This window comes from Bos javanicus, chromosome 21 (assembly GCF_032452875.1).
Source record: "Bos javanicus breed banteng chromosome 21, ARS-OSU_banteng_1.0, whole genome shotgun sequence".
NCBI classification, from domain to species: Eukaryota; Metazoa; Chordata; class Mammalia; order Artiodactyla; family Bovidae; genus Bos; species Bos javanicus.
This window is the reverse complement of record NC_083888.1, coordinates 41,107,996-41,120,067: the sequence shown is the minus strand read 5'-3', so window position 1 is coordinate 41,120,067 and position 12,072 is coordinate 41,107,996. Positions and strand designations below refer to the sequence as shown.

The 12,072-nt window shown below is 42.6% G+C and overlaps 1 protein-coding gene across 3 annotated transcripts in view; it reads right to left on the bottom strand.

The window, feature by feature from the left end:
- Positions 1-1,337: 1,337 nt before the first annotated feature.
- AP4S1 (adaptor related protein complex 4 subunit sigma 1) overlaps positions 1,338-12,072 on the bottom strand; it is a 48,131-nt gene continuing 37,396 nt past the window's right edge. For all 3 annotated transcript variants that reach the window (XM_061394109.1, XM_061394108.1, XM_061394107.1), the window contains 2 exons: positions 11,970-11,981; positions 1,338-1,905 (listed from right to left, as the gene is read on the bottom strand). In XM_061394109.1, the coding sequence (XP_061250093.1) occupies positions 1,777-1,905; positions 11,970-11,981 (141 nt within the window). In that variant the 3' untranslated portion in view covers positions 1,338-1,776. The remainder of the gene's footprint in view (positions 1,906-11,969; positions 11,982-12,072) is intronic.

Genomic DNA, 12,072 nt, shown 5'->3' with positions numbered 1-12,072 from the left:
TGGTATCTACCTAGTATTTTTTTGTTGTTCTCTCAAGGTACTAAAATCTGTGCCAACATGTTATTTAAATGCTATTTTGGTATGACCCAAAAATTAATTTTATGCACTCCCTCGTTACTTCTGGTGTACCAGTTTCAGCAGTTACCTGAATGTGCTACTGATTAAGTGCCTATCAACTAGGACAGTGTTTTCCAACTAATGTCTCAGAAAGACCTCCAAAGCACTTTGATCTAGACTGGGCTTTCCCCATACCTTGGTTTCTCGATGCATACCATTACTGTTCTGGCAGGTCAGAAGCCTTTCCTCTGCCTTCCTGAACTGAGTCCAGAACAAGATCTGCTTTTGGAATTCATTATTGACTGGTTGCCTTGGTCTTCATAGATGCAAACTTTTGAAGTATATAAGTGAACTTTTAGAAACAAAGAATTTTAACAAAATTCCTCCTACACATACATGAGAGAGTGAGAAATTAATAGTGAATGAGTTAGTACCTAGAATGTCCATTTATGTCCTCTTTTGGAGGGCAGAGTGTTGTAGGTAAAGTAACTTTTGGGATTCCATTGGACGGCACGATATCTTCATGTATCAAGACAATATATTTCTACTTCCTCCATTGTACCTGCCCTCCTATCCCTAACGTGAACATGCTGTTAGCTAAGGCAGTTCTGCATCTTCTACTGTTGATGAAACAGCAAAAGAACAACTATAGAAAGGTTTGGGAGGATCAGGGCATTGCTCTTCTATAGTAGCTTTGTGGTCTTCTTTGCTTTAGGACATTCCAGGAGAAGAGGTTGAAGGAGTAAGAGAGGGGTAGATGCATTTCACAGTAACCTGAACTGATATTCTCTTGTATTCCAGTTTTAGACTTTGAACTAAATTTCATTTACCAATAAATTTACTAATAAGATAAACCCTTTACAATATGGCACACAGGATAGTCAGTTCTCTGCTCAGTCGCTCAGTTGTGTCTGACTCTTTGCAGCTCCAAGGACTGTAGCCCACCAGGCGGCTCTGTCCATGGAATTATCCAGGCAAGAATATTGGAGCAGGTTGCCATTTCCTCCTCCAGGGGATCTTCTGACCTAGGGATTGAACCTATGTCTTCCTGCATTGGCAGGATTCTTTACCACTGAATGACCTGGGAAGCCTTCAGGATAGCAGTAAGGGCTGTCTTAATGTTTGGCCACTCATTATAGTAACATTCTTTGTAGAGTTAATTACATTATGGCATTGTAATTGTTAAGTACCTATAAAATGTGTATCAGGTTTTTAGAAACTGGAAAGAATTTTTCATTAGGTGCACACATTTGGTAAACTTTTGACTTTTTAAAGAAAGATAGCATTCAGAAAACTTTTATTCAAAGTGCTATGCATGTTCAAGTCAATTTTAACAGCTTATTGGCCAATGGAGAGCTCTCATTTTCTTCCCACCCGGTGATGCTATTCCTGAATTTATCTCTTCACAAAGTCAAGCAGATACCGAAAAGTTGCCCTTAGTACTACACAAAATCTAAACGAGCGAGGAAAAAAAAATGCTATGGTCAGAAAATAAAACTTGTCTCTGTTTAGAGAAACTTTTTCTTTGTACATCGTACTTTAAAGCACACTTTTGTTTTCCATTGGGGACTGTGGAGAACACGTGTTTAAAGTCTTTGGAAGGATAGCCATTTTGCAGTGTTGGTCTTCCAGGTCCTTGTGGGCCAGCGATGTTGAGAGGCGCTCCATGGTATTCTCGTTTCCTTTGAGCCTACGTTGTCTGGCAGAGCCTCTCTGTTTTCAGCTGTCTGACATTTTATCAAGAATTAGTAGAGGGGCAAGAATTCTTGCCCTGTTCATTTCCACAATGCAGCCATTTAATACCATCTCATCCAAAATGATGTGTACTTTATCCAAGTTAAACATGATCTAGGGTTATTATTAAGGAAATTAGTTATAGAAATGTTAACATTCAGTAAACAGTAACTTATGACTTGGAATTTTTCTAGTGTAAATTGGTCTAAACATGAAGTTTTTTTTTAAACAGATTTCCTAAAATTAAAATTGGTGTTTATACTAGAAATTATTACCTTCATGTACACAAATACACTTAGTTTCCCCCTGGTTAGGCTCACTGGACAATAGACATAGAAATGGAGCAGCTATATACCCTTTAGCCAGAGGGAGAGGGGATGTACTAAGAGCTGGAGAATAAAGCAAGTAAATTTTGGTAAGAGTGTATGTATGACCTGACCTCAAGAACAATGTCTTCCCAGATAGCAATAATAACAGTAAATAGCCATGACTTACTGAATACTTATTATGTTCCAGGCATTGTGTTGAGCGTTTTACATATATTATTTCAGTCTTCTCTTTGTTTCTGTGATGTACGTGCTAACAGTATTCTCATTTTACACAGGAACAAAGAGGCTCAAAGCTATTGTCCATGGTCACATGGCTAGTAATTGTAACTTTGGAATTTACATCCAGAGTTTTGGCTCAGCTGCTCTGCTTCCAGACTTCTCAGGAGAGGCCCAAGGCTGCTGAGTATACACCCTCCCTCTACCCTCAAACTTCCACCCCAAAAAATGCCTTTTCAACACAGCACCCTTAGCATGAGACAGGCTAAAGGAAAAAACAGTCACTAGGAGAAATGAATGAAGAAAAGCAAGGCAATGTTGACTTAATTCCCAAGGAGATAAAAGTTCCAGTTTTCAAGGGAGTACTTATAAATGGAGCATTCTCAAAATACTCATTTGAGAATTATGGAGCCACTTTAGCTTCCTGATGTTCCTGGTAGAAAGTCAGGACAGGGCATAGGGGAAGAAAAAAATATTGTTAGACTATGATATCTAGCTAATTAGAAAGAGCCAAATTCTTCCCCCAGGAGCCCCTTCATTTGAGTACCTAACTTTTCCTTTGTGAAACTGAACTGGAAGAGAGAATTAAACTCTGAGGGCGATGACAACAATGGCTGAAGATTTCTAAAGTCTACACTTTACTGTCTTAGGTTTTCATTACCAAAGAGCAGGATCTTGGTCTGTTTAAAAAACAAAACAACAACTGATAGATTATTTCAAATAGACAAACTTCATTCAACAGGGAGTGATTAAATGTACAAGGAGAGTTCATAATTAGTAAATCTTTGTAAAATGAGTCACTAGTAATTCCAGATGTTCAAAGCTATTGTACTTGTTTGGTGAAGTACATCTGTAGAGAATGAGACAATCCTGTGAATGACTTTTAAGTTTCTATTAGGCTCTGTGTTAATACCTCATTAAGCTCTGTGAAAATAGTCCTTCCGCAGAATAAACTGTTTTTCAGGAGCCCATGGGAACTGTCCTTAAGTGACCCAGAAAAGAAAAAAAAAAAAAAGCTTTATTACACCTATTAATAATATCTTCCAATTAGATGGATGATTGCTTTATCCATGGCCAACCTGGGACTGGAATATCAGGCCTTTGACTTAATCCTATTCACTGGACCCAGAAGCCAGAACTTAGAAGCCACAACAAGGCAGGAATGATAGTGAAGTATAAAAAAAGGCAGAAGCACAGGTGGCTGCATGAAAAAATGCCCTACAGAATCGCCCTGTTGTATTTTTTTGGTGGCAAGGTAGTGTTTTTTTAACTATAGTTGACTTACAATGTGTTAATTACTGCTGTACAGCAAAGTGATTCAGTTATCATACACATTCATATATACGTAACACTGATATTCTTTTTTAAATGTTCTTTTCCAAAAAAAAAAAAAAATTCTTTTCCATGTTTTATCATAGCACACTCAATATAGTTCTCTGCTATACAGTAGGACCTTGTTGTTTTAAGGCCTAGTGCCTTTGAAAATGTCAGTCCATCCAGGGTGATACTCAGATAGAAGGAGATCTCATTTTAATGTAGTCTATTTGAATTGATGCAAACTGCTCTGAAAAGACTGCTCCATCTCTGGCAAGAAGATGATCAGCAATTCAGATATCCCCTTGAACAATCAGCCCAATGTTTTGAAATTCAGATTAAAATTTACTGCTGAATCTTATCGACCACTGACATCTTTATATTACAAGGTCAAGATCCTTCAGTAAGTTCTGAATTTCCCAACATCCTGGAAACATGAGTTGCTTAATGAGGTCATTCTGTACTGTGGGCATGTGACGGCCTGCCTATCTGACTATGTGGCTCAAACCCCTAATAATCATGCAAGTTTCTGGCACGCTACAGGGAAACCACAGACCAAATCCAACGTGAGGCAAAAGCCTGAAAGCTGATTTCCTCTTAGAATCATGTGACGCCTTTAAAATAAGAATCCAGCTGTTGTTCATATCTTGATTTGGTTCATAAGCAACTTGTACACAATGGCAAAGCCAAGAGTAATGGCATTTGTGCTACTAGCCAGGTGAGCAGGGACCAAGAAATGCCCTATATGCCAAGGCCCATGGCAATAAACAGGCAAACACACCTCAGCCCTGACATTTGGAATAGGAGGAAGCAAGAAAGGTATAGGCTGATGGTCTATTAATGTGATGAGCTATAATGACTATTTTAAGAGGATCCAACTGCAGATGGTGATTGCAGCCATGAAATTAAAAGACGCTTACTCCTTGGAAGAAAAGTTATGACCAACCTAGATAGCATATTCAAAAGCAGTGACGTTACTTTGCCAACACAGGTCCGTCTAGTCAAGGCTATGGTTTTTCCTGTGGTCATGTATGGATGTGAGAGTTGGACTGTGAAGAAAGCTGAGCGCCGAAGAATTGATGCTTTTGAACTGTGGTGTTGGAGAAGACTCTTGAGAGTCCCTTGGACTACAGGGAGATCCAACCAGTCCATCCTAAAGGAGATCAGTCCTGGGTGTTCTTTGGAAGGACTGATGCTAAAGCTGAAACTCCAGTACTTTGGCCACCTCATGCGAAGAGTTGACTCATTGGAAAAGACTCTGATCCTGGGAGGGATTGGGGGCAGGAGGAGGAGGAGACAACAGAGGATGAGATGGCTGGATGGCATCACTGACTCGATGGACGTGAGTCTGAGTGAACTCCGGGAGGTGGTGATGGACAGGGAGGCCTGGCGTGCTGCAATTCATGGGGTCACAAAGAGTCGGACACAACTGAGCGACTGAACTAATTGAACTGAACCTTCAGGTTATACTGAACTCATCTGACTTAGAAATCCTTGAGGAAATTTGTTTCCTCTCATGGGCACCCTAAGGTTGGAGCTGACAGGAACTAAAAATAGCTTCTCAGAGAACAGATTCATAAAGCCCGATCTTTTCTCAACCCAGAAACCTAAGAGCCTTTCTGAATTCTGGGTAATGTGGATTGGAGTTAAATACTGTAGGGCCCCAGTAATATTTGTGCCACTTGAAATCAATTTTTTAATTAAAGTGATTGAAATGTTTCTGGCTTATATATTGGAATTTTGATCTCTGGATCATGAAACACTTCTTGAACATAGTATTTTAATACCAGTCTGGTGGTCTAGTCCTCCTTTAGGAAGAGAAAACTGAGGAGCATACATTCAAAGAGGACCTCAAAAGCAATTCCTGTCAAGAACCCTGCCTAGGAACTAAACTTTCTGATTCTGTATTTTGCTCTCAGGTCCCTTGTCTTCTTATTTTTCTTTCCTTTTTTTCTTTTTTTTTAAATAAGATCATAGCTAAGCAAAGTTCTTTAAGTAGGGTGGGGGGAAAACATATTCTCACTTTTATACTTTAACTCAATTTCTCATATAATTAGATTAAGTTGGAAAGAGCTAAGTTGTTCACATTTCCCACAGAAAATCAAATACTACTGTAAAGAAGATTATCATCTTGAGGATTCTGCATAGTTTTGGATATATTCTCCCTGTAATAGTCTTCTGTCCACTTTTACGCTTTGTATGGTCTCAGGTCACTGAAAAGGAGTGTTGTCTTTTTTTGTTAAATAGGTTTCCCATAAAGACCCACTCCCATTCTGAGAGCAACAAAGACATTTGTGTATTTTTGTTTGTTTTAGTTTACATAGGCTTATTTAAAATAACACATATATCAAAGTCAGAATTGGGGTCAACGAACCTGTCATTTCTTGTGGTCCGCCCCGCCCCCCTCGCCCCCACCCCGCCCCCCCACACACAACTCTGTTGCTTCTCATAACTTGCTTCCACTGTTCTTGAGTAAACAGAACCAGAAGCATGGAACCAAAGGAGTTGGGGTAAGACAGAGGGACCTGGTGAGGGAGAGGGGGGATAGGAATAGTAGGGGGTGAATATGCTATCTATAGGACTCAGAAACACATGTAAAGGAAACAGAGATGGCGAAGGCTAGGGAGAGCCAAAACAGTCTCGAAGGCAGAATTGTTTAATCTGGAACTTTCATATCCCTTTCCCAGGTGAATGGCTTGGAACAGTCCCTTGGGGACCGTTCCTAATTCTGCTAACTAACTGCTCCTAACCTGACTGGAACTCATGCTGGAGAGGCCCATGGCCCTTACCCCTCCATGCCTGCCCTTCCCAAAGACTGAATTAGCTGCACAAATTCCCTTGGGCCCATGGGCCAGCTTTCTTCTCTTGCAGCCCTGACTCTAATGGATATAGTTTTAAAAGGGGGAAAAAAAAAAAGATGTTTAGAAATCTCTGAGGTGAACTTCACTTTTGGAAAGCAAGCTCTTATCAAGACATTCAGGTACTCTCTTCAAAATGTTTCGTGGTTTCCGACTCCTCCAAGCAAACAAAGCCCAGTGTTTCTCTAAAACTTCTCTAATTCAGAAAACACCAAGACAGCAAATGGTGACAGACACTTTATGCAAGTTTTCTTAGATCATTATGAATTTTCAAAAACTGTGTCAAATTTAACCTATCAAATGTATAGCCCTAGAATCAAAGGCCCTGGAAGCCCAGAGACCAACAGCAGCCCTGTCACAAAGCAGCACTATGGGTTAACAATCCACAGAACAGCTTTGGGGCAGAGCAGGTACCATCCCTGAGCCTCAGCCTCCTCGTCTAAAAAATGAGACTTTACCTCATTTTCTTCCAGCTTCAAAGTAGGCAAACCCTCTGACTCTAAAAGTAACCCTCAGGGAGAGGAAAGCTAGTTTACTCCTTTCTGATATTTTCAAACCATTCCTGATGTAATCACATGCTTCACCATACCTCAAAAGAAATTCTTTTGTAAGAACAATTACTGTAAATTTCTGAGAGAACATTTCAGTTCCTTACAGGCTGCCACTTCAGTGTTGGATGACTTCCCTGGAGAATTTCTTTGGTCTTCTTGCCAATATTTCTGTAGCCCCAAGTTGAACAAGTACTTTTGTGATTTCTCATTAAGTCAGGCTCGAGTTATCTCCTATTTGGAGAAGCCCTATTCTGGTTTCTGGACCTCTAAAGGTATTTGGGATTTTAGGAAAGTAATGGAGGAACGGCAGACACGGGCCTGACAGGGCCTGACGGGAAATCTTGGCAGTATTGCTCACTGCTGACAGGGTCCCTTTGTTCCTCCTGGGGTACACCCTGCAACCAGCTGAGTCACAGTGCAGACAGGATGGAGGCCTTCCCTGCTCCCCACCCTAGCTACAGTAAAGAAGGCATGTTCCGCATCACCCATATGAGCTTTAAGGTTCTGGAATTAATTGCTCAGGCTTTGGGGCTTTAAGCACTTGTGAAATAAAAATATAAGTGTTCTAAAGATTTTTTTAAAGATATTTTTGAATGAAGAAGACATTTCTGGATTCTAGACCTAGCCTGTATTTGTGGGCACAAGAATATAAATAGGGACCCCAGCCTATTCCTGACTTCTCTTCACATGCCTGTGTGTGGAATACCCCTGTTGCCATCCCAGCCTCTCCATCATTCCTGCCCTCAGTCCTGGGTTACGAATGGAGAGAGGCCTGCAGAGGCCCTGGCGGCAGGCACTGGGATGTCCAGGTACCCACTAGATTTTGGGGATCCAGGTAGCTCAAGGGTGGTCAAGGAGTGGATGCGGGAGCCTGCAGGCTCTGGGTGAGCACCCGTATCCCACAGAGAGGGATGCTGCTGAAGGAGAGCTAGAGGGGGTCCTCTAAAGCACGGGGCCCTGGTTGTCCAGGTCTAAAGGCAGCACTACTGCATTCCACACGACCCCAGATAAACAAAGTTTTTAAGCCTCTTCAAAGGCACCAGATACCAAAGGGGTCTCAAGGTTTCTGGTGCCTTCACACACAGCAGGTGTGCACCGAGCTGGGGAGGAACTGGGCTTTTCCCACACAGCGCTGTTCATTGGTGCCACCCTCTGACAGTTTAGCAGAAGGGGGCTCGAACTGTTCCTTCGAATTATGAATTGTCTGGAGAGTTCAGCAAACCCGGGGCTCTGGAGCTGAACACATTTTGAGAGGCTCATCAGTTGGTTTCTAAGAACTATCTTGATTCATGGAATTTGAAGTCTTTAATCAATCTACCAAATATCAGGTAGGGCAGACTTTCCTGAGAGAAGCCCTCAGGCACCAACCAGCCCCACAGGCGGGCGGAGTGGAATGCGAAGAGGGAACAGGAGCTGCTGCAGCGCAACATGAATGATTTAGGTCACCGTCTTGCCTGGTCCCTGGGGTGCAGGCTGCCCTACCCGACACTACTCTGCAACAGAGAGGTCCCACTCAGTAGAAGGGTTTTCAACAAGCCAGAATCTCTGTCCTGATTTCTGGAGCTTAGGTCGTTTCTTTTTAACATTCCATCTGCCTTGTTCTATGACGTTAGTCTTACCAGAAGTAGAACAAGCCCGTACTAGGGAGATATGTAAATGGTACTTTGAATTTCCTAGTGTCTAACCCTGCAGGCTCTGGAAAACCGCCCCCTCCTTTAAAAGCTACAGGGTGGTAATGTCTCTGGAGTGAGACTGTGAGTAAAGAGCTTCTTGGGAATTCCGTGAGGTTAAATCATGTCTGTGCCTGTATGGACTGACACGGAGGGCTTTCCTAATCTAAGCAAACACAAAGGTCATGACCTGTTCCGGGTAGCTGGCTCCAGGTTGCAACTGGGTCAGCTGCTGGTTCAACGTTTTAAGGCCCAAGGAAGCTACTTTCCGGGCACAATGTTGGTTGCTCTGGCAGGTTCCCAGGTACAAGCTACCAGAGCGCTGATGCAAGATGTCTATGGGTGGCACCTCGAAAGGGCTCCCTTGTCTTCCTGTTAAAACCTGGTGTGAAGAAGTCTTCCCTGCATATCTTTGATGCGACAGTTTAAACAGAACTATGTATGAGGCAGAATAGAGTTGTGGATTGGTAATGTGACTTTTTTTCAGATGGCTGAGGGTAGAAACCCTTTAAGAAGGTCAGTAGAAGACCGATGCCCCTGCCCTGCCAGCTGCTGTGCTTTTAGACCACAGGAGGGCCACGTGAATTTCACCTCAAGTTCAGACAGACACTTCCAGATCTGCAGACTTAGCTCCCTTCTCTAAGTGATGAAAAATTCCTCATCTGTCAAGTGGATGTGCCTAAGTAACTGCTGAGGGACAGTAAATAGGTTAAGTAGGTCAGAGAGGAAGAGAAGGCAAAAATGAAGCTAACTAAAATGATAGGAAGAGACAGAAATCGTGTGCTTTAGTGTGAAAAATAAATTCAAACAAGAATGCTGGAGCTCTATTACATTGACCGGAAGCTCAGATGGTAAAGTGTCTGCCTTCAACGTGGGAGACCCGGGTTCGATCCCTGGGTCGGGAAGATCCCCTGGAGAAGGAAATAGCAACCCACTCCAGTACTCTTGCCTGGAAAATCCCATGGACCGAGGAGCCTGGTAGGCTGCAGTCCATGGGGTTGCAAAGAGTTGGACACGACTGAGCGACTTCACTTCTTCACTTCAGACAGATACAAAGACAAACCCATCTCTACTTCTAATAAACACCTAGTCAGTACATAAGACACATCAACACAATGAATCCAAATATAATACATGCCCTACTACATGTGACTCACTTGAATTCTGCATATCTAGACTTGAAAGACTCTCCCATCCTGCTCTAGGTGTAAGGCAACTCAGCTCAGTTACCTAGAGTCATGGCAACATCAAACACTAAAGCTGAGAGGGTATTAAAGCTCTTCCAGTTTAATTCCATCATTCTGAGATGAGGAGTTTGTGTGTTTTGTCTGATACACACACCCAATTGGTGGCAGGACTGAAAGCAGAACCTGGGTGTATTTCTGGCAAAATATCTATTAAACGCTTTTGCTAACTTACTGTGCGTGCATGCTAAGTGGCTTCAGTCATGTCTAACTCTTTGTGACGCTATGGACTGTAGCCCACTAGGCTCCTCTGTCCGTGGGATTCTCCAGGCAAGAATACTGGAGTGCACTGCCATGCCCTCCTCCAGGGGATCTTCCCAACCCAGGGATCAAACCTGTGTCTCTCAAGTCTCCTGCATTGGCAGGTGGATTCTTTATCATCAGTGCCATTACTTCTTAAATCAAAAGGCATTTTTATTATTCCCCTATATAAGGAGAAAGAGATTTATTTTGAATGGCTTTAAAAGATTTAGTTAAAATGGAATATTACATGCTGAATAAAAATACACCCAAATATGCAGCCTGGTCTTGGGTCTCCTAGGTCAAAAGGACCACAGATTTAGGTCACTCACCACTAGAGGGCACTCAGATTTCCCTGGTTAACTTACAGAGGCTTCCAAACACAGCCTGCAAATAAACTTTATCAACATGCCAATTTCTATCAAGAGTAAAAGGTAAATGGCCATTTCCCCAGAATATACTGGCATACTGGTGCTGGACATAGGTTTCTAATGTGTGTGTGTGTGTGTGTGTGTGTGTGTGTGTGTGTGTATCAGAGAAGGTGATGGCACCCCACTCCAGTACTCTTGCCTGGAAAATCCCATGGACGGAGGAGCCTGGTAGGCTGCAGTCCATGGGGTCGCGAAGAGTAGGACACGACTGAGTGACTTCACTTTCACGCATTGGAGAAGGAAATGGCAACCCACTCCAGTGTTCTTGCCTGGAGAATCCCAGGGAGGGGGGAGCCTGGTGGGCTGCCATCTATGGGATCGCACAGAGTTGGACACCACTGAAGCAACTTAGCAGCAGCAGCATATGTATATATGGGCTTCCCTGGTGGCTCAGAAGATAAAGAATCTACCTGCAATGGGGGAGACCTGAGTTCAATCCCTGAGTGGGGAAGATCCCCTGGAAGATGGCATGGCAACCCATTCCAGTATTCTTTCCTGGAAAATCCCCATGGACAGAGGAGCCTGGCGGGCTACAGTCTATGGGGTTGCAAAGAGTTGGACACAACTGAGCGACTAAGCACAGCACATAGGTACATATACATACATAACTGCTATAATTAATATATATTTATTATAATTAATATTACTATTTTAGATTCAAGCCTAATGTTTTCTCAAAGAACTATTCCATTTATTGCTTTTAAGTGGTAAGCGGATTTCTTAAGTAAAAATTAAAAGACAACTTGCCTCCAGAGCACTCACACAAAGGTCGGTGGGCTCCTGCCAAAATCAGCAGTATTCTAAGCAAATCATGCTGTTCTTGGGCCCCTTGGATACTTTGATTTAAAAGGGAGAAGAGAAGAAAAGGAGAATTTCCTCTGCTATAAAAGGAAATGAACACAAGCCAGGCAATTTCTTTAACCTTCCAGTTTATCATCCCTGGAAGCCTTCTTGATCATGTGGGGAATTTCTGGAGATTTATACCTGGAGCCATGAAAATCCATTCTCTGTAGGCAGACCAAGCCCTTTCTGGCTGTTTTATTTGAATTCTGAAAAAGTCTATTCCATATATGTAAGTTAAATTAGTATATAACAGTGATCATTAAACACCATCATAGCATTGCCCTGTATGAAAAACACAAGAATTGTCGTGCAAAAGGGTAGAGGGTTTCTGCAAATAGCCCATACCTCTATGTCCTGTCAGCTATTGATGGTGAGTCTTCCGGATACTGGATTCCCGGCCTTTGGCACTTACCTGATCAGGACTAGCCTGTCCTTTGCCAACTAGTGTGGAAAACTTGGCTCACAGCACTGAAAAAGGATACATCTAGTTCACTCTGGAAAAGAGAAAAGAGTCCAAGGATGAGAAGGAGACACTGGGCCACAATGCAGAGACCCTGTCGCTTAGCAGAGACAGCGCCTGCTCTG